The sequence below is a fragment of the Vigna angularis genome, chromosome 11 (assembly GCF_016808095.1).
Source record: "Vigna angularis cultivar LongXiaoDou No.4 chromosome 11, ASM1680809v1, whole genome shotgun sequence".
NCBI classification, from domain to species: Eukaryota; Viridiplantae; Streptophyta; class Magnoliopsida; order Fabales; family Fabaceae; genus Vigna; species Vigna angularis.
In genome coordinates, this window is record NC_068980.1 from 8,867,118 (window position 1) to 8,889,285 (window position 22,168).

The following is a 22,168-nucleotide window of genomic DNA, read 5'->3' on the forward strand; positions in this document are numbered from 1 at the left end:
CAGTTTTGAAAAGTGATAATGCTTATGCTTAAATGCAAAAGTAAATATATTTGTTTCTCCAAGTTAATAATGTATCCCGTTTTCCTTGAACAAAAGATTTGCATTGGCATTATTTCTAATCCCTTTGTTACCCGTACGGTTCCGTCAAACCTTTTTGTGTTAAGCAATGGATGACTATATTGATTCAAATGCCATTTTGGTTTTTGACGTAATAAACTTGTGCATTGGTGCTGTTGACGTTGAGTTCGGAAATGATTTCTTTGAATGTTTGAGGTAGAGTATATGCATAAGGATTCATTTAATTACCTTTGCTAAATAGATCAAGGGTCTAACAATAAACTGATCAGTGTTTAATTGGATTTATTTTCAAAACTAAATTAGTACATGAGTTGAGTTCTTTAGTTATAGTTTAGTTTCAAAGCTAAACTTACGGGAAGTCCTACTTTATTATTTTTGCTGCTTTATTAAATGCTAAATTTTAAGATCCCAACCTGTTAATTTTAATTTAATTTTCGATCCAACTTTTAACATTATAAATTCAACTTGTGACCTTCACAAACTTAACGTCGATAAATCGGTAGAGTAGGAACGCTAAAATCCATACTGTGAATTTTGGGAATTTGGTTTGATAACACAGGTATGCAACACAATGAGAACTTCAAAAGAATAAATGAAGCTACAGGTGGAAGTTCAAGCATCCAACGCACAAATTCTTTAGTGACTACAAAAACAGTCCAACTTTGACACGTACAAATGTAAATTTTGAGCATAATCTGTATTGCATTCTGTGGTTATCACATCATGACCCCTCTTCTTCTGAAAGTTAAAAAATATAAAGTAAATGAGAAAACAAAACATCACCGACCACTTCTAAGTACATAGGATACTACTCAAGACGACAAAAAAGTACACAAGTCCAAAAATGTGAGTGATTGTCTATAGGGCACATTATATTTTATTAGGCATGATATGTAACTGATAGACAGAAAGCATGTATGTCACAAGCGAAGCACGGACATATAGAACTTTCCCCTCATACTACAATTCGGTATTAGTTGATTCAATAAGAAATTTTCAAATAATGAAGACAAACATGACAAAACTTAATCCAACATGTATCAATACAATATCAACTTATTTGCCTTTAGACTCAACATCCAAGTGAATAAAATGGCAGCCTTTCCTACATCTGAACCAGAAAGAACAGAAGTGAAGGTGATCTAGGTTTTTAAAGTTCCTTTCAGCCTTTGGGACTCAAATTGTGTCCCTCCAAAGGCTCAGTCAAAACAGTCTCACGAACCAGATTTGTACATAAAAGATTGCTTCAATCTTCAGAACATTTATCACACATCATCATTGCAATCTGATTAAACAGAAGAGATCAGTATGCACCTCCACTATCAATTGACGCTTTAAAGTATGATGTGAAATAAAATTGCACCAATTATGGTTTTCAATGACAAAATTTCAGCAGCAGATCCCGCAAAAGAAACAGTATATAATATTTCAAACAATTAAAGATAAAAGGTACCTAAAACAAACTATATTCTAGAGAAACCCTCACAAAAAAGTTGAATGGTATTTATCTTTTTTTTTTTAATGTATGAGAAAGCTAATATAGTTTTATATAAACTTGGAACCTACAAAAATTATGCCAACCAGGCAATTCTACTCAATGTGCATGAACTTTGAACAATATGATTCACAAACAGGAGACAAATATTATTTTCTAGAACACAGTAAACTAAAAATCCAGCTCCATGACATTCATCATGCAAACTTTAAAGAATCCAAGGGCAACATGTTTTTTTTTTGGGACAGAAATCTAGCAGTTCTTCCTAATAAGATTTTTTTTTGTTTAAAGCCCAACATCAAAAGAGATCCATGTCATCCCAACCTTGCTTCTTGATCTTCAAATAGTCTTCTCTTGGCCTACAAACAAAAGGAGTACGTACGGCTTCACTAAACGATTTAGTTGCAGTGGGGAAAGTAGAAGATTCAGGGAATAACTTTTCCATCAATCCTAGGTACACAGGACTAATACTTACATAATGATAAGATCAAACATCATGTAGATAGATGGACCGCCTTTTTCTATTAATATGAAGAATTATATGCCATACGTTTTTTCAAAGCATTACACATAAAATCTGACAAAACTACCTTTTTTTAACCCAAAAACTGAAAAGAAACACTAACTTACCCGTAAATTAAATTGAAGAAAGAACACAAGGAATCCTACAGATGTTTAGCTACCTAATTCAAAAGTAAAATCCAACTGTCAGGCAATTAAAATGATCACAGACTTGTCGACCCAAAGTGTGGGAGCACATAACATAATACTCTCCGCAGTCCCAATAATTTTTTCTCAACATGAGCTGTAAAAAATCTTCAACGTCCCCCCTCTCCTCTAACAAGAACACTTGGTAAACTCTCATGTCAAAGCCAACCGACAGGAGAAAAAGAAAATAGTTTTGAACATTAAGAATGCTAAACAGATCATATAATGCTGCACACAGAAATCTTCAAAAACATTTCCACTTACCAATACCATTAAGTAAACAAATGCAAATAAACTTAATCTTTCATTCCAAAATGATTCATTACAATGCAGTAGAAGCAGAGACTATACCTTCAGGAAGCCAACCGTAGCTGCGACGAGACACAGAGAGCATTGAAGTCATCAAAGCGGAAGCAGTTGCCATGTGGTACGGCAGCATGGATTCCACACAAAAGCTCAATTCAACGGGACACCTTCTCCCACAAAATCACATCGATTCATTATTTCATTTCCAGCATTAACATATCAAACCGAATAACAAAAAATTCATCACCGATACGCACAAAAGTAACTCCAGACAACACTACAATCCATTTAGTTCGAAATATATAGCCTGAAAATAGTCTAAAATGTATTGTATTACAAACTCGAATCCTTAAATAAACTTAACATCTTGTTAAAGTATTTCTTCCACCGCGATTTCAAGTAAAAAATAATAGAAAACTTCCTGCAAAAACTAAATTCACAACAGTTAAACAAGTAACTCAACTGATGTAATACTAAATTCAATAAGCAGATAAATTACCTCAGTGTTGATTGGGAGAGAGGTTTATTGGAAGCAACGCCGAACCGAGAGCGACCAGCTTTAGCTTCCGAGCCGAGACGGAACGCAGCGCGACGACCCGAACATGATCGGAGTATCGATCTGGCAGCGGCGCCGGCGGTCGATGCCATTTCGTTGTCGGAAAAATTTTAGGGTTAACTTTCGATCCACACACTCCCACACTGGTAGGGTTCTACAACACTAAAACCCCGCTTAACGCATCTGCTCATGAACCCCCAAAACTCAATGACTTTTTAAAATCTGGGCTTTTTCAAATATGGGCTTTACTAAGTCCAGACATGGGAAGGTGTTACAATTAAGAGTGTTGCTCCCTCCACCACCACATTTTTCTCCCTCCATCTCCCCTTTATTATTTTGACCCTCATTAAAATTTTATTTTTAGGGTTATTATTTTTTAATTTTAGTCATTCACAACCTATTTCACTAATAACCTATCTAGTCCTATACATGAGTAAAATACGTTTTTTTCATTTTAACATTATATTTCTTCCTCTCTTTCTTTGGTTGTGAGATACTACAAGTTGCAAAGGTGGATGGTGTTGGAAAGAATTATCAAGCAGTTTCCCTCTCGTGGTGCAGCCTATCATGTCTTCCATTTAAAGGTTACTTTTTTTTATTTTATAGTTTGTTTTATTAGGGTTGATGTATACTTCCTCACGCTGGTTGATGCTCTGGACATTCTTCGATGTTCCTCCATACCATGGCGGTAATGGAAGCTTTCAAACCAAAAGAAAAAACTGGAAAGAAAAAAGAATGAAAGTGCGAGAGGTGGAGAGTTGAAATTTTGAAACGATAAATTTCAAAATGACACATTTTGACTTGTTTTTATTAAAGTTTAATGATAAATTTTCAAAAAATAAATCAAGACTTAAAAAAAAAATGCTAAAAATGATATTTTTAATAAAACGGCATAATCCAAATGTGGTACACACTTTTAATAATCTGTTACTTGAGAGACTTTAATTCACAAAAATATAATTATCCTTTATTAACTAGGACAAAAATATTGGTAATTTAGTTGAGGTCCAAGTGTTTCCAATTCATGTTAAAATATAATATTTTATTTGATATTTATACTGATTTAGTTGATGATAACGAAATTATATTTTCAATCAATTTTAATGATTTGTATATTAAAATAAAATTTATAGAAGTTAATTAATGTTAATAGAAGTTATTTTTTTATATTTTAAAATAATTATCTTTTGTCAACGTTTTATGCTTTTTTTCTTACTAAATTTCTTGATTTATATAATTAAAAGGTTTTTATTCAATGTTAATAAACGTCATTTTTTAATTAAAGTTATTATTGATATAGATTAAAATCATTTTTGTGGTTACAAATTATTATAATAATTTTCTCCATATTTAGAATGTATATATCTTTCAGATTTAAGAAAATTTAAGAAAACCATAGAATCTTGATCTATTAATAGATGGAATACTGTTTTCTAATGATATTAAAAAAAATAGTATTTTAAATAAATTCCTAGAAGTCTAGGATATGTTTAAGAAGAAATGTAAAAACATATCTACAATTTAGAATATATATATATATATATATATATATATATATATATATATATATATATATATATATATATATATATATATAATCTAATTAAGCAAAACGCACAACAAAGATAGAATAAGTAGTATTAAAAGATTTTGTACAATGTAATTATATTTTATTGAATATTACCTTAATTTTTTCACTAAAGTTTCTAATGGTTAATTTTTAAATTAAAACACTTTATTTAAAGTAGTAAAATAATAAAAATACATACGTCATGTGTTTTTTTAATGATAATAAAAGATAATAACTTATAATTAGAAAAGTGAATGTAAATATTTTTTATAATTTTATTTTAGATTTTTTTTTGTCTCTTTTGTAAGTAATATTTTATTATAAAAATTTCTTTTAGTTTTAAAAAATAGTTAAATTTTAAAAAAATTGTTAAAAGTTTAAAAAAGAGTAACATAAATAATAGATTTAGTAAATAAGTACTTGTTAAAAGATAAACTTGAAAAAAAGAAGATTCGTATACTAATAAAATAATTATCTTCATTTAATAGTATAAATCTAAACAAAAATTTAAATTATATTATCAAAATAAAATATTTGAAAATTATTATACTATCTAAATTTTAAGAAAAGTATAAAATTCTGTTTCCACGAAGCCTGTGAAAGGAAATCGGATCCAACATATCGGGTCAAACCATTTGGGTTAAATGTTGATTTTTTGAGCTTTTCTTCTCTGCCCTAGTGGTTTTCTCTGCAGAAATTTCTTGCTGGATAATAGCATGGCGTTGTTATTCAAGGTACTTCTTACACTGCACCCGTAAATGCGTATCTGATTCAAAAGTTCAGTCTTTTTTATTTTATTCTCTAATTTTCTACTCCGGTGAGTGTTGTAGGATCCGTCGAAGCTTTCGGCGTATCGAGACCGAAGATTTCCCGGAACGCAAGAGGATTTTGAGCATGCCCTTCAGACTTCATCCACGGTTTACGTTGGGAACATGTCCTTTTACACAACGGAGGAGCAAGTTTACGAACTCTTCTCTCGCGCTGGGGAAATCAAGAAGATCATTATGGGTTTGGACAAGAACACCAAAACACCCTGTGGCTTCTGTTTCGTTTTGTGAGTATCCATTGCACTGTTAGTTGCAGCTATTCTGTATTAGTTGATGGTTCTTTATGTGAGTGTGTTTGGATGAATGTATTATTTGACAGATATTATTCTCGTGAAGATACTGAGGATGCTTGCAAATACATAAGTGGGACGATACTGGATGATCGTCTTATTCGTGTTGATTTTGATTGGGGGTTCCAGGATGGAAGACAATGGGGTCGTGGGAGGAGTGGTGGCCAGGTGAACGTCTAGTGTGTCTCTGGTTCTGTGGTTATACTTTTTGTTACTTGGCTAATTGTAAATGCTTCTGTTCATTTGTGCAGGTCCGGGACGAGTATCGTACTGATTATGATCCTGATATCCTTTTAATTGTTTAGTATTGATTTGTCTGCTATTTGGTTTCTTGTGTGATTTGTTGTTTGTTTGATTTTCTGTACTACATAATGTGGTAATTCTTGATGGTCAAAATACTGTAAGAATACCAACATGGGTGTGGCAATATCGAAAATAACTTTCTTAAAGCATGTGGTAAAGGGTTTGATTATTAGGTCATGTGTATAGAAGAGTAGTCCCTTAGATGAATTTGAGCATCTTTAAAAAGATTAGTCTTTGACTTTCATCCATTATATATCCCCAGTTCAACAAAAAGAAAAGGATACAATAATTTGCCTAGTTCATGAATAATATGTGTAATAGGTGTATTTAATCTGGTTTCCCTAGTTATTATAAACTTCTCTAGTTTTGTATGCTTACATGATGGAGAATGCATTAGTTCTGCTATGTTTACAGTGGATTCTACTATATATGGAGTTATGAATACTCTCATACCTTCAGTTAATCTTGAACTGGAAATTTTACTGCAAAATTATTCCTGAAGAATGTTATATACTAGTTTGTATGTGCTGTTGGAGTTAAGCCTCCTTTTAGTTTCCTTAATTCTACATACGTAGAGGAGGTTATGGGAAGCTGGTCCAGAAAGAGTTAGAAGTACAAAGGCAGCTTGTAGATTATGGCACTGGTTCTTTGGGTTCCTTTCCACCAGTTATTCCTAGTTCCTGTAAGTGACTTCAAACTATAGTTTGCACAGGTCCTCAGCCATTAGGAGCTGAGATCACTAAAAGTTTAATTGAAATATATATTTTTCATTTAGTTTGGTCTTTGTATTGCTAAATTATGCAGGACTTAAAACTTACTGGTTTTTAAAGATATAACTACAGAATGTTGCTATGTTGTCTGCTTGGAAAATGAAAATCATTCAAAATTATCCCTCTTCTGCATATGATAACAAAATACCATTGATTAGGAGGGTAAAAAATTTAATCAGAAGTGGACACATGGCTGCAGTATTGGGAAGATTTTGTATGTGTATATAGTAGATATAGTTGTCAATAATAGCACCAAATAGCAGCACTTTGCAGAGTCATGCTGCAGAGTGGCTGGAGCATGCTACAACCGTTGAATAGTGTCACACTTTGCAGGAGCTGCTATGAGGCTTCAAAAACTGACAAACTAGCGCAAAAACTATCTGAGTGGGTCACAGAAACCTATTTGAACCGTGGAACATTACTGAAAATATTTCCAACATCTCCAAGCATTTTTTTCCCAACTGTGAAAGTTGAATCCCCACTCCCTACCCTTTTCTCTACATTGTTTCTGATCCCTTGAACCTCTGGCCATTTCCTAGCAAAATTAGTGTTTGGTTCTGTCACCTTTATAACTAGCTTTCAAGGGTTGATTCCTCAAGTGTTTGGGCACTTATCAATGACATAGTCAAGTAATAAGTGTTCTAACTGGAATGTGTGTCTTTTTATGGTTTAATGTTTTTACTCATTGGGCCATGCCTCTGTTTTCATTGCTAGTTGGGCCTAACATTCTAGAGATCTGTTAATTTTCAATATGAAGCAATTTGCAAAAATGGATACTTCAATAGCCAATATCATCCGTACTGTCTTTTTCTTCTAATGATTAATGTTCAGTACAGCCATATAAATGAGAAATTCAAATTCAGTGTGGAGAACTAAGTTGGGTAGCAACTAACTGTCTCTCTCAAGGTAGCAACATAATGGCTTGCCTGTTGAGAATAGTGTGAATTAAAAAGATATCAACGAATTTTTTCCCTCGTTTTGGTGCTTTTTTTTTTTACCGGAATATACTTCTTTTTGATCTTAGTGGTCCTTGGCATATTTTCGTTCAATATCCAATTAGACATTTCCTTCAATTTAGATACCATATATACTTTAAATCTGAAGAAAATACTCCCATTCAGGTGAGGATACCAGCTGCGTTAGTCATATTGGAACCAGCCTTCCCTTGTTCTGTTGACTGCCTTTTCTGCTACCTGATTTCCTTGTTCATTATGTAATTTCTGGTGATCATCATTTGCTTTGAGTATGTATTCATGTGAATTAAACCTTCACCAATTTTACTCTTGCAGATGGTAGACACGGTGGAGGTCATGGGCATGGACACGGTCATGGTGGTTCTCATCGGCACGGTAGAGGTAGTTTCACACTTTCATCTCAAGGCCCAGATTTTTTTTTGGAAGCACTTAGACCTGATGCTGTCAGTGTTTTACCAATTAATTTACTGCTGATATAAATTTCTTTTGCCTCTTCGACTTGATAGATTACTATAGAAAGAGACACCGAGATGATGATCGCCACACACACGAGTCCTCAAAAAGAACTTCAGATCACGATTCTCGGAGGAACACTGATCATGAATCTAGACCGGTATTGATTCTCTACAATCTGAATGATACTTAAGACAGGCCTAATCACATAAATTATTTTACAATAATTCTTATTGCTATACTTCTGTCGTGTTACATTGGTGCATTAGGTTGTCGAGCATACTTCAATTGAAGGCACGATGTTTGTATTATCATATATTCTGGTAGTTTTTGTCATTAAATTTGTTTCTTATCGATTACTTGATTCGATGTGGCAGGAAAAAAATCCACGGTTTCGTGAGAGTGGTGATTCTGATGATGAGGAGGAAGATGATAGAAAAAGACGGGCTTAACCAGAATTTCATACTTGGTCATGTTTTTTTAAATTATAACCTTCTTCTGACATGATTATAAATATGTATGTTGTCGTATATTACTTGTTACAAATTGCAAAGGTCTTGTTAATTTAACCCTACTTGACATTCTAAGCTTGGCAATGCTATTTTGTGTTTTCTATCAATTTTTGTCTCAATGTATTTTGCTACCAACATATTAATCAGATTTTGTTAAACCCTTTTCTAATCTTGTGCTCTATGGATAAATATCTGACCTTGATCGTGCTTACCTGATTCTGTGATTAGGTGTTTGCATGAAAGTTAACATTTAGTATTTTAGCGACTGAATGGTTGAGAAAAATATTTGGCTTAAAGTCAATTTGGTAATTTAGGTTTTTCAACATGTAATATTGCTTTCCATGAAAATTTAATACACATTTCATCCTTCTATTTTTTAAACTAGGTAATTTTGATTTAACATAATGTGGTCTTATTATCAACATAATTTTAATTATAACATTTGTTAAAATTTATTATTACGCATTGTTCTTAATATCTCGAGTAAAAGTAAATAACTAATAGCATTGTGAGTGAACACGTTGACATTTTGTTAGAATTTGGATTGCATATGAACAGTGGACTATAGTTCTTTAATTTTGAAATTTCGAAGATTAGATGTTTAATTAAATTTTTATACGTATTTAAATTGGATGTTTATGGAATTATTGGGATTAAAAGTGAATTTAAGTAAAAACATTTATATTTTAAGTAATTAAAGTTATAATACATAGTATCCTTTTAAATTTACAGTAATTAATTTAAATTATGATATAAATTTATCTTAATTGTTGATATTTTTTTTACAAGAACAAAATTTAATCTTGAGATAGTTGTAAAAATATTAATTGAAGATACATCAGTAATAAACTAATGCTCCTCATTAGCCAACTGAACTGAAGTCACTCTCACATGACCTTCTAAAAGTAATTTTACGTTTGCAATTGTACGCCTCTTTAAGAGCACCAGAAGAAGCAAGAACATTTACAACGAACCACGTTCTTACATTTTAAAATGAGAATTATTTAATACACTAGTAGAATTGATTAATAAAAGGTCAGCGATGTCTATTTTTTCTTAATAAACGACTTTTTTCCCACGTGAAGGTCTTAAAGAGCAAAACATACGACAATTGAATTAGACCTGTTTGGTGATTTAAGTTTGAAAATCTTCAAAACAAACCAGATATGGAAATCATATCATAATGGTATGATATCTTTCATCTTGGTATGACAAACTTTTGTATTCGTATTCAAATTAAAGATGGAATAGTTTATTCAAAAATCACTTTTATTAGCTTCTTTAATGAGTTTATTTTCCAATTGAAGAAAAGTCTGTCAAGGAACTCTTGTGACTCTATATTTTTGTTTTAGTTATAGCCGAAGAATATTATGATTAAGTCATCTATGAAGAATAATTTGTTATCTGGAACTAAGGTGGATAAAGAGAACTTGTATATTTGTCTCCAATATTTTGTGGATGATACCTTAATTTTCTTAGAGCCTAAACGGGAAAAATGTATACATTGTGATTCTTTGTTGTTTTGAATGTCATCTTTGCCAATGTTTTTCTACCATCTTATAAGGTGCCTAGTAAAGTGGCAAAATTCATTTGATGAATGAAATGAGAATTCTTGTGGAGTGGACTTAAGGATAAATTTTGTCTGTTTGATACAAATTTCAAATAATGTTTAGTTACTGAAAACAAGGATGAAGAATAAATGAGAGGCATAAGTTTTGTCATATACTATAAGGCATTAAGTTTTGTGCCTTGAAATTGTTACACGATGAAAACAGAAAGCTGTATAGTTTCCAATTGGTAAAGTACTTAAAAAAGTAAAACCTCACACTGCACAAATGATAACACTGCATACTTTCCATCACTTTGATCTGCAAAACATGAAACTGTGCAAGATCAAGGATGAAAGGAGAAACTAAAGCATAACAATTATCTCATAAATTAGAAGTATTTTCCTTTCAATATGTAAGCCTCGTGTTTCTCCAACTCTCACTCTTTCACCACACAAAAATACAAAAGCTAAAAAGACTCAAGGCCTGTAACCTTGTTCTTGCTGCTGCTTCTCGTACTCTTCCATGGTGTCAAACTCATTTGGATACTGACTTTTCTCATGGTAACCTTCGTTTACAGCAGAATTCCCTCTCCCCGATTCATACCCATTAAGGTTATAATTCTCATTAACACTGTTCGCATTATAAGAGTACCTGCCATTATCCAGGAACCTCGTGTCACTCATTCCTTCTCTCTTCCCCTCATAGCCATTACCGTTATAGTTGTTGTTCTGGTAATTTCCCTCGTCATTGTTGTTAAAGAACCGGTCGTTGAAGTTGCTGGCATAGCCACCAGTGTTAGTGTTCCTGTACTCTTCGTTGTTGTCATCGACGCTAAACTCTTCGTGGTTGTTAACATTGTTTTTGAAGTTTTCATACTTGCTGTCATTGTTTCCGAACTCTTCATTGTTGTTGACATTGTTTCCGAACTCTTCGTTGTTGTTGACATTGTTTCCGAACTCTTCGTTGTAGTTGACATTGTTTTTGAACTCTTCGTTGTTGTTTACATTGTTTCTGAACTCTTCGTTGTTGTTGACATTGTTTCTGAACTCTTCTTCATTGTCGTTGTTGCTGCTGCTGCTGTAGAAGTTGGTTTTGGGGTAGCCCTTTTTGTAGCTCTCATCATTGAAGTCTTCATTGAGAAGCTCAAAGTTTGTGGTGGTGGTGGTGGTAGGAGTCTCCTTGGTGGGAGAGTATTGGTCATAAGAGCCCCTACCATACAGACCATAACCCTCTCCACTTTCTGAAAATTCAGGCTCTGGTGCTGGCCCGGATGGTATTGTTGAACCAATTGCTTGTTCAACCGAAGGTGCTGGTGCTGATGCTGGTTCGAGTGCTGGTGCTGGTGCTGATACTGGTTCAAATGTTACCGGTCCTGGTGCTGATGCTGGTTCAAATGTTACTGGTCCTGGTGCTAACGCTGGAGATTCAACTTTAGTTTTCTGGAGAGGGTCTTTGACATTGTAGATGGTTCTGAAATGGGAGAACAAGCTGAAAAGCTTGCCTTCTCTGGCTTGGATTTGGGGTGAGATAAGAAGCAGCAAGAGCAAAAAGAAAGATAATTGGTCCCCAAAAGAAGCCATGGTGTGGACTGAGAGTGAGAGATGAGTGTTTGTTGGGGTGATTTTATAGAGAGATTAAGCTGATATCCATCAATGGCCGGGTAATTATGCGGGGATTGTGGAAGGGAGAAAAAAGAATGTGGGGTATTATGATGATGACTTCTATGCCATGCTGCATGTGCAAGGTACCATGGGAAACACAAAGATGTGCAGTACTCAGAAAATTAAGGTCCAAGTCAAAAGGTGGCATCTTATTTTCTTCCTTTTTCTGTTGCTGAGATGAGTCCTTTTTCCCTGTGAATTCCAAATTAGTTGGTGCTAGCCACCTTTTTAAGGCAATTATGATGAAAACTGAAGTTGAAAACAAAGAAGTTTGTAAGTGGGAGTTTGAAACTTTGAAACAAGGAAGCCACATCACTTCTTTTCCTCCTCAAACATTCAAATGTTAAAAATTCCTTAAAAATCAAGTAAAACAAATCACATTTCTTAATAGAACCACACAACAGAGCAGTTTAGTTGGTCTTAAAAGTAAAACTTACTAGTAATCAATGTTTAAAGTGAAGTAATTATGATGCAAAGGGGTTAATGTTTTAATATTATTTGATTATTTCATATTTAACCCTAGTTCAACAACAATAAACCTTAAACTATGTCATTTTTACTTATCAATGCCGGCTGCAGTTTTAAAAACCAAGTTATTTGTTGTTGTGTGTTAATTTGGAGATGGTCCACACGTCATGCAAAGCACTACAGCAGCTGAAAAAAAAGAATGATAATAGAGAAACAAGAAGAAAACGTGGTAGCATTTCTGGGTTTGTTGTTTATTTAAATTAGGAATATAACGTGGTAGCAATGCAGGCTCTCGATAAAGAAGCACATTTAGTTACACCAACCCAGTGGACTTTTGTAATTAAGCAGTGATTGAAAAAGGTATTAGAAAAAATGATGCAAGATAGGATATTACGTTTGCTTAAAGAATAATCAAATTGATTGATTTTGGAACAATTAAAGTAACAGTGCATAAAGTGTAGTCTAGGGATTTTGCAAAATTGGTAAAGTTAGGTCAATGATTAGGGAAAAGCAAGTGTGTTGTTTTGATGTTGGATTCGACTTGGAGTGATGTTGAAGGGACAGTTTCTTTAAGCGTGGCGCGATGAACGGGGAGAATTTGCAAAAGCAAAGGTGAAACCCAACATCAACATGTTTTTTTGGATGCACAGGTGAAAACACTTTGACTTTCTATTTCGTGTTTGACCCACAAATTAGGATAATTTATGGAAACATGCCAAATTTTAGGGTGCTTCTTCCTTCACCTTTATGTATTAATTTTTTTTTTCTTTTTATTTTGAATTCTGAAATTCACAGTTGATACAATTTGAATTGTGAAATTCAAAATAGAAATTTGTATTCTTGGTTTTATAATTTAAAATGAAAAATAAAAATTATTTTAAATTATACAATTTAAAATATAAATTATATAATTAAAAAAAATAAAATGTGTTTTGAAGAATGGAGGAGATTAGTGTCGGTGCACAGATCAATTCGAGAGGAAGGTAGACTATGATGAGAAGGAAGGAGAAAATAGGGACAAAATGGTATTTTCCTTAATTTATCGAGGTGCAAGGAAAACCTATCAACGTGCATAAAGAAGCGCCCCAAATTTTATGGTGGAAACAGATACATGGGCATTATGTCACTCAGGCATTCAGAGCCCAAGCATTCCTTTTATTGAGCCTGAACACTTTTCTTCCTGGACCTCTGCTGCCTTCACTACAATGACTCTCCATAGTGCTACTGTTTTTCTTCCTACTAAGTTTCACCTTCATCGGGTTTGATGATAAAAAAATGTGTAATGGTTGATGTAAATAATGAATATATGTGGATAATAAATATACGTATTTTAGTTATATGTTTATTGATAGAATGACTACGAGATTGCCATGATATTTAATCAGTAGATATTAACTATTTAATTATTGTTAGTAAATTTTATTTGAATATTTTAAAATAATAAGTGATAAAATAAAATTGTTGATAAAAAATATTAATTATTAGATAATGTTTTAGAATTTTAATATATATATATATATTATTTTGATTTATCAAGTTGAACATGATTTTAAGAAAGTTATTGTTTTAAAACTTATATTTTATGGGCGAATTTATTTAAATTTTATAATGGTCAATTTTTTTTATAAAAATATTTAATTATCTAATTTTTTTAATTATACTTTAAAATTAAAAATATTTAGATATATTTTTTTTCATAAATACTCAATAAAAGACAAATTTTTTTTGGTAGGATAAATAATAAGTAGGTACTCGTATTTATCCCACTTTTCATTGCTGGATAAATTTTATTTGTAATAATTTTACATTATTTAGTTCCTGATTTTGGATTAGTCATGAAATATTTTTGAGTGATTACTATAATTTTCAATTTTCATGGTTGTTAGTTCAAATATAGATTCCAAACAAAAAAAAAGTAGGTTTCTTATTTTAAATAAAACAATTTAGAAAGCTTTTACAAATTATGTTATAAAGTACTCTCAATTGAAAAATATGTTTTACCAACACTCTTTTTGTCAATATGCGACACAGCAAAGACAAAATCTCATTATTGTTATAGAAGAGAAAGAGACAAAATGATAATTTTGATGAATTAGGGATACGAGAAGAAACATCGGATGCGGAAAAGAAAAACATGTTTTCTATTTTTTTTTTATATTCTCCTAATCATTGATTAATATTTCAAGGTATTTAGATTTATTTAAGTATAACATTCATAACTACTATGTTTTATTCACGTAAGCTTAAGGAATAAATTTCTAACCACATAATGAAGAGACAATATTATCGACTATATCCGATCCGGTGTGTTATTTGTCTTTTGCTTCATACATTTAAAAAAAAAAAAACAAAGGTATAATTGATTTGAGAAAATACTTTTTCATATTATTATTTTTACTTTTCACAAATAATTATAAAGATATTAATTTTCACTTTATTTTTAAAAGTATTTAAATAGAAAATGATAAAAATGATTTTGCTTTTGTAATTGTCTCTATTTTCAAAAAGGATAAACAAAACCAAATCAGTATTTTTACAATCAATTACAAAATTTAAAAAATTCTTAAATCAACCCAGTCACAATTTGGAATTATTTTAAATAAAATAAAATAAAATCATTTTTAACATATTACCTATCTCACATATATTTATAATATTATTATTTAACATGTCCTAAAATGGTTTGTACTGTATGGTCAGACGATCAGAGAAATATGATCGAGCATAAAAAATCACTAGGAAAGAATGATCGGTTACATACGTCTAAATCCATAAAATCCAAATAAAAAATATGAGGACCATCTTAATCGGATATGATTAGAAACTGAACAAACCATCTTAATCGAATATGATTACCTAATTTCAATCAAACTTGATCAAGAATAAAATTAATCTTCATTTCCTAAACCATTAAACATTTCCAGTAGAAAATCATTATTATTAAAATAAAAATCCTTTAAAGCTCTTTGGTAATAAAGTTGGCTAGTAAATGATGGTTTGAAATGGAAACGTAGAATAAGTTAGCGTTTGCGTAATTTTTACTTTATTTTGTAGGTAATGACATTGAAGCAAAACACTATAAGAGTATCACCGATGTATACAATTTGTCGGTAAATCCTATTTAGCAATAAACTATCAGTAGACACAATTTTGTTCATAAAGTGGTTTTCTATAAAATTTATAAACAGATGCAAAAAGCAATAAAAAATTATTGACAACCTCAAATCAATTGATAATTACTGATGACCATAAATTTGTCACTAAATGTTCCCTCATAATTATCCATTAGAGTTACTGACGGATTCTGCTGTTGGTAACATCTGTCAATAAAATATAAGCGATTGTGTCTCCTTTTTGTCTCCTCTTCTTGTTCTTTTTCCTTTACTTTTTCATCTCCTCCTCTCATTGTTGTTGTACCACTACAACTATCTTTAGGTTATCTTTATCCTTCTCTTCTTTTTCTAACTTCGATAATCACCATCACCAATGTTCTTCACCTTTGTGTCACTACCATGTCTCCATTGTGTCATTGATGATCAACAACGTGTCACCACAAAGCTATCGACGCATCACCACAATGTAATTATATGAATAACATTTAAAAGACTACACATACCTCCTCTAATTAACCTTTATTTGTTGTGAGGAAACTGGGATAAATTGATGTGTACCCTGATTATAGTTTAGTTGACAATGAACCTTATTATTCATGTAAAGGTTTTGTAATTTATACTATGAGCATTGTATTATATTTAGAGGTTTGTATTTATTAGTATTCTCTACTGTTATATGAGTTTGCAAGTCTGAATGAGTTAGGGATACCCTAAATGTTCTATATTAGTTATTGAATTACTTTTCACTGATAAAAAAAGATGATTTTTTTAATTCATCCCCAGTGGAGATATCAAAATGAAATAATCGAATGATGTTTTATAGGCAAAAATTCATCTGCTGATGGAAATCTTTCATTTTTTTAGTGTTGTTAAAATGGGTCACTCGACTCGATCCACCACAGATTGACTACTTAGTGAGTGAACCCAAACCTGACTCATTTATCAGTGAGCCGAAAATTTTTGAACCCGGCCTGACCCATCATGAGTTGATGGGTTAAACGGGTTGGCTCCCTGACTCACTTAATTATATATTTTTTAAATAAAAAATACATTGTTTTTTGTAATTCAAGTTTAAATAAATTTCACTCTAAAATGATGTTAAACCCCAAAGACAATTCAAAATAAAAAAAATGTAACATACAACTCAAATGTAATCCAAAAATAGACTAAAAAAGCGAATAAATAAGTTTGTAATATTGATAATAGTTGTGTCACTCATCCATTTATAAGATTAGATAAATGGATAAATTTATAATATTTTGCTCTCTTGAAACATCTTTTTCTTTATTTTCATTTACAATACAATAAAAAAAATGTTAACAAATAATATTGAAACATAAAATAATTAATAATTAAATTAAACTAGGTGAGTTGGTGAGCCAACCCGGCTCACAACGGGTTCAACTCGGATGAGTCGGGTTCTAAGTAGGCCAAGTTGAAAATTGGTCCATATAAAAAAATTTCATTTTTTTTCAAACTCAACCCGATCTGAACCAATGGTAGGCCAAGTTAACTCGTGGGTTTTAACGCATTTTCACAGTACTAGTTTTTTTACATGTTATAAGTCGTCATATTCAAGTTCTTATATAATGAATTTAAAACTTTATGTCTAATAAATTATTCGTTATAATTCAAGATGTCAAAAACATTATTTGTTTTCCTGATTTGGGAGAAACTACGGTCTTCAACAAAAGCTAGTTAAATCTAAATATTTTACGATATTAACAAGTGTCAAACGATTTTTCTTCATATCAATTATCCGAGGGAGCAAAAACAGCTATATAACCATTTAATTATGCAATTTGCTTATCGTAATAATTATTTATCTCACAGGGTTTAGTGGTATTGGCCTTTGAATATCAACTATTAGTTAGTGGTGCATATACGAAAGCTAAAAAGTAAGTCATTTACTAAAATGTCTACCAAATTAAGAAGAAACATTTCACAGTACTTTCTGAAATTCCTAATCATTTATTTTAGTCTCGTAGATTTACTAAGATTAGTACAAAGATGTTTCTCTTCCAAAAGTTATATATATTTATGTTTCTCTTCCCTCGTAGTATATGATAGAAGTAACATAGGAAACAAATATGCACATTCTGGCATACAAGAAGAGAACTGAGAAGTCGTCGAATTAGGGTTTTGAGGCATTCACCATGTCTCTTAGACTTGCCATTCAAGCACAAGATGGAGGGATTTTGGGAATCCCTTGTCTTTGTAGTTCACCCATTACACCATCAAGGGCTGGACCTTTAAGGCCAAGTGGTAGTGGCAACCATGGTTTTGATAAAACATCACTAATAGCTGCATCTATGCTCTCCTTTGACTGTCAAAACAAACATGCACACATAACTTAAATTAACCATGCAACATTATTTTTATAAAATATTGACCTGTGTCGTACGTTTCAGTTTGAGTTTCTTAATTTTTTCGTACAAAAATAATTACTTCCTTTTTTTAATTTTAAAAATGAAAAATGGAATTAACTCGCTTAAAGTTGTGAATCCAGTTTATAGAACTTTGGATTTATAGACACGGACCAACGACGGGAAAGGAGAGGACAGAAAGAGAAGTAGGAAAATGACAGAAGAAATTAATAAAGACAAAAGAAAATAAAAAAAACCGTGATTTAATTTGTAAGCATTCAAACATTTTCACACCCAAAAATAACTTAGGTTTAGTAATATATATATCATAAGTAATAATTTCGTGGAGTGAGTTTGATCTTTCAAATAAAAACATGTTTTATTTAAAATACGATTAATTTTGTATTTCTTTTAAAACCAATCTAATTAAAACAAAACTATTTACTGTTGAATTTAGAAATAAATCCTCAATATATATATAAAAAGTTGAATCATAATATAAATAACATTTTTTATGAGTAAGATATTGTTTTAGTACTAATAATAGTTTTTGTTTGTATCTATATACTGGAGACTCTATACTTGACTAAGTCTTTTGAATTAATGTTAATAACTGTATAATTTACTATAGGTTAGTTTGTTATTGACTTGATTAAAAAATAATCTTACAAAACAAAAGAATTGACACACACACACACACACACATATATATATATATATATATATATATATATATATATATATATATATATATATATATATATATATATATATATATATATATTTTCCATTGAATGAGTTGGAATTACCGGATGAAAATCGAGGAGGGGTCGAGGTGGTGGTTGGGTGGCTGGGATGCCAATGCCTGGATCTACTATTTGGAACATTGTATGGTGTGGAGGGATGCCCGGAACAGTTTGAGACCCAAATCTCTGCAAGTTAACATTCTATAGTGAGTGAACCAGCATTTTGATATTGTATATACAGTAAGGTTGTTCTCAAAAGGATCCAAATTTGGAAGGAGAAGACAACGTAGGTGGTTCCAAAAAAGTAAGGTCAATAGTTACCGTGCTTGTCAGAGGCGGTGGAAAACACGGTGTTCCTGGGGTTGGTGCGTTTGGAGCCTGCAGTATCAAACAAGAACGAACCTATTAATTTAGATAGACAAACACAAGATATAAGGGCATATTGTTTCTTTTGGAGAAAGTTTAAGAGCTTTTCTTGTCCTATATATTCGAATACAATGAATCAAGCATACAGTTTGCTACTTGAATGTGATTGTGTGTTGAGTGAACAGTGTTTGAAAGAATTTTCATAGTCAAAAGAGTTAACCCGTTGATGTTGGTGCCAATAAAGAGGGTCCGGAGGCGGCGGAGAGGGAGCCGTTCGCGGTGGCCATGCCGGCGGGGACGGTGAATATGGGAGATGTTTAGGCCACATGTGCATGAAGGACTGGTCCATGGTGTGATGCCCCCATACATGGAAAGGTCTGAAATGGTGCATTGGTGTCATGTGAGGGAAACCCATGGTAGGTGCAAGCCAAGGGTTCACGTCTCTCTTGCTTCCTCCTCCTCCTCTACCTACGCTTGCTGCACCCATGAATTGTTTCCTTTGACTCAACCTTGCTGCTTCAGCTTCACGTGCTAGCAAATGCTTCCTATGGGATCGATATTTCTGCCACCAAAAACTGCATACTTTAGAACCCTCTTCAATAAAACTAAGCTCTTTTCTATTCATAGGGTTCATGTTTCTGATACAAGATCGTAGTTTAATTAAAAAATTTACCTAACTTTCTTTCGCTGCAACATATGCACAGTAATAATTGCATATGTCAATTAAGAAGAAGAAAAACTCGTTTGCTATTAAAGAAAGACTTATGCACAAGACTTGTCAAAGTTCTTAGTAAATTTAATTTTTACTGGGATGTGTCAAGTTTTAATAACAGTACTGAATGTACAAACCTGACAACTCTAGGCACAAATTTGAATCTGTGTGAATGGCAAATTTAATTAACTTTAAAAAGTTTTCATATCAGTAGATATATATCTTTAATAATAAGTCTTTCTGCAACCATATAATAAATCAGTGATAATTACTACTTCTGTACTCATTTTTTTCAGTGATAATTGAGCTTGTTTATCAAAGAAAAAACAACCATATAATAATAGTAAGAAGAAGAAGCATAATCTAATTTTTTATTTATTTTTGTATCGACTCTTGTTGAGTGACTGGGTTGAAACTTGTGGAAGAGAGAGAAAACAAAGTTGAAGAATATTACTTGAAGGTGGCTGGCAATGTTATGGCGAGTGAGACAGTCAATTCCCATAATCTCCAAAATCCTTGAAGGTACAGCCTTATCCACTCCGAGCTGCTCCACTGCTTGCACGAATCGCCTGTGCAATTCTGGGGTCCAATCCACCTTCACACAACCCAAGAAAACACACACACAACACAACTCATTACTACAATACAATACATCAAACTCATTCCAAAATTCTAACACTAAATGCATTTCTCTTTCTCTGTCACTTTAACTTAAACGCCACTCCTGAGTTCTTTGGACACACTCTGCAACTATAGAAACCCATAATAGAGATAGAGAAAGACCTTTAAGAGTTATCCTTAACGTGTATGAACTTTCCTGGAATTAGCCTAAACAAAAAGCAAGAAAATAGGAATCAATGACAACAATAATAACAACTTACCTTCACCTTTCTCTTCCCTTGCGGATTATTCCTTGAATGCGTTGATGATTTTCTTCCTTTCTCACTTTCCTTAGGGGATGGATTCACCACCACTGAATGAATTGATTCCTCACTTTTGCTTGCTATCTCTTCCCCTCTGCTAGACCCGGAATTGGAACCAGAATCTGAACAAAAATTGGCTGCTATAACCTCATCTTGTTTCTCGGTAGTAACTATATTATTCTCATTCCTGTCATCAGATTTGTTATTTACCACTGAAACTGACGAGACTATCTCCGATTCCTCGCTGAGGGAAAACTCAGCCAGCATTTCAGGGTCCATCTCCAGATCTGGCAAGACATCTTCATCATCGTTGATTCCCATGAAGAGGTCATCAAAGTTGATGCTTTCAAGCAAGTTTCCTTCTGATAAGTCAGCAAAGTCATCAGTTCCAATGGAGAAGCTCTCCATCTCCCCTTGCTCTTCATCTCTTGTGCTCCTCAAAGGTGACACCGCCAGCATGAATATTAATCTAGATTTCAACCTCGGAATGAATGAATATATAACAACAAAAGCAAAACAAACTCCACTTATATAAAGCAGTGTTCACATATGCCTGTGCATGAAAATCTTCAAAGCTGAGGGATGCAAAAGAAGATGAATTAATTAGTTTGAAAATGCCTGTGTTGCCTTTTCTGGAAAGAAAGGGAGTGTGTGAAGAAGAAGCTAGCTGGGACCGCTCTCCACCACAACTTAGCTCTGAGTATCAAAACAGAAGTATTTTCACGGTTTTTTGGGGGCGTGTGCTACTTGCAAGCTTGGTCTACATTAATATATTATATAGTATATTTTTTATTTGTGGATGCCCTTTTTTGGGTCTGAAAAGGAATTTTATAAACAAAAATATACATAGTATGCTGATATAAGCATTAGAGAAATAAATGCAGATGATAGGTATCATGACATGGCAAGAGAAAAAAAAAGGATTAAGCTAGAAAAGATGCGCAAAAGTATTAGCATAGAGATGTGCATATATGTAAGTACTTTTTAGAAAATTCAAATGTAATCATGGACATTTGGTAATTTTAGTTAGAATAACCCTATTTTCATGGAACTTTTTCACAACAGGATTTTTACAGTTATCTTTTCTATATTTGTCCATGACATTATACATGTATTCTTTGAAAAAAATGTTACTGAGAGTCGAATACTATTTAATGGATATGTATGAAGAGAGAGAGTGATAGAAGCTATATCTGTCAGTCACTGTGTTGAAAGACGAAACAGTTCGGTGTAAGTGAAAGTGATGTAAGGTATGGTGATGTTGGTGGACAAATTGACCTGTTGTACATTTTTGTTCTCTAAACCGATAAGGTTTATCTAGTTTCCTTAATAATCAAATATTTGAAAAGCTGTATAATTGGATAAGCTCCTCATTATGTGACTTCCCTAAGCTGTTAACTACCTAGGTAGACCCCATATTA

At 32.4% G+C, this 22,168-nt stretch overlaps 4 protein-coding genes across 12 annotated transcripts; 1 reads left to right on the forward strand and 3 right to left on the reverse strand.

The window, feature by feature from the left end:
* Positions 1 to 640: 640 nt before the first annotated feature.
* Positions 641 to 3,345, reverse strand: LOC108318839 (protein NUCLEAR FUSION DEFECTIVE 6, mitochondrial). 9 transcript variants are annotated; one of them, XM_017556344.2, is made up of 4 exons: positions 3,087 to 3,345; positions 2,633 to 2,754; positions 1,898 to 1,932; positions 641 to 816 (listed from the first exon to the last, which is right to left on the reverse strand). In XM_017556344.2, the coding sequence occupies exons 1-3, from the start codon at positions 3,233 to 3,235 to the stop codon at positions 1,913 to 1,915; spliced, it is 291 nt and encodes a 96-aa protein (XP_017411833.1). In that variant the 5' UTR covers positions 3,236 to 3,345; the 3' UTR covers positions 641 to 816; positions 1,898 to 1,912. The 9 variants fall into 9 exon arrangements, with proteins under 9 accessions (XP_017411833.1, XP_017411840.1, XP_017411837.1 ...); XM_017556351.2 differs by lacking the exon at positions 1,898 to 1,932 and adding an exon at positions 2,204 to 2,256; XM_017556346.2 differs by lacking the exon at positions 641 to 816 and adding an exon at positions 927 to 1,363.
* Positions 3,346 to 5,309: 1,964 nt separating this feature from the next.
* LOC108332430 (nuclear cap-binding protein subunit 2) lies at positions 5,310 to 8,949 on the forward strand. The gene is made up of 8 exons (XM_017567692.2): positions 5,310 to 5,447; positions 5,544 to 5,767; positions 5,860 to 5,998; positions 6,082 to 6,115; positions 6,705 to 6,815; positions 8,193 to 8,258; positions 8,384 to 8,490; positions 8,708 to 8,949. The coding sequence occupies exons 1-8, from the start codon at positions 5,430 to 5,432 to the stop codon at positions 8,780 to 8,782; spliced, it is 774 nt and encodes a 257-aa protein (XP_017423181.1). The 5' UTR covers positions 5,310 to 5,429; the 3' UTR covers positions 8,783 to 8,949.
* A 1,593-nt stretch (positions 8,950 to 10,542) lies between these two features.
* LOC108333397 (uncharacterized) lies at positions 10,543 to 12,019 on the reverse strand. Its single transcript, XM_017568830.2, has one exon. The coding sequence runs from the start codon at positions 11,970 to 11,972 to the stop codon at positions 10,869 to 10,871; it is 1,104 nt and encodes a 367-aa protein (XP_017424319.1). The 5' UTR covers positions 11,973 to 12,019; the 3' UTR covers positions 10,543 to 10,868.
* Positions 12,020 to 17,533: 5,514 nt separating this feature from the next.
* Positions 17,534 to 21,502, reverse strand: LOC108332434 (transcription activator GLK1). The gene is made up of 6 exons (XM_017567697.2): positions 20,706 to 21,502; positions 20,279 to 20,419; positions 19,333 to 19,674; positions 19,068 to 19,124; positions 18,810 to 18,932; positions 17,534 to 17,960 (listed from the first exon to the last, which is right to left on the reverse strand). Exons 1-6 carry the CDS (start codon positions 21,204 to 21,206, stop codon positions 17,811 to 17,813), a joined length of 1,314 nt encoding a protein of 437 aa, XP_017423186.1. The 5' UTR covers positions 21,207 to 21,502; the 3' UTR covers positions 17,534 to 17,810.
* Positions 21,503 to 22,168: the final 666 nt, after the last annotated feature.

Bases quoted from the DNA above. Each gene is read 5' to 3' on its own strand.
- LOC108318839 (XM_052870918.1), bottom strand. From the start codon at position 3,235: ATGGCATCGACCGCCGGCGCCGCTGCCAGATCGATACTCCGATCATGT. The intron at 2,755-3,086 runs GTAATTTATCTG...TTGTGGGAGAAG, and splicing joins CTCTCCCAATCAACACTGAG to GTGTCCCGTTGAATTGAGCT.
- LOC108332430 (XM_017567692.2), top strand. The intron at 6,816-8,192 runs GTAAGTGACTTC...TTACTCTTGCAG, and splicing joins ACCAGTTATTCCTAGTTCCT to ATGGTAGACACGGTGGAGGT. The intron at 8,259-8,383 runs GTAGTTTCACAC...TCGACTTGATAG, and splicing joins TTCTCATCGGCACGGTAGAG to ATTACTATAGAAAGAGACAC.
- LOC108333397 (XM_017568830.2), bottom strand. From the start codon at position 11,972: ATGGCTTCTTTTGGGGACCAATTATCTTTCTTTTTGCTCTTGCTGCTT.
- LOC108332434 (XM_017567697.2), bottom strand. From the start codon at position 21,206: ATGCTGGCGGTGTCACCTTTGAGGAGCACAAGAGATGAAGAGCAAGGG. The intron at 19,125-19,332 runs GTTAACTCTTTT...TTGATACTGCAG, and splicing joins ATTGGCACCAACATCAACGG to GCTCCAAACGCACCAACCCC. The intron at 17,961-18,809 runs GTAATTCCAACT...TTGTTTTGACAG, and splicing joins CCCTCCTCGATTTTCATCCG to TCAAAGGAGAGCATAGATGC.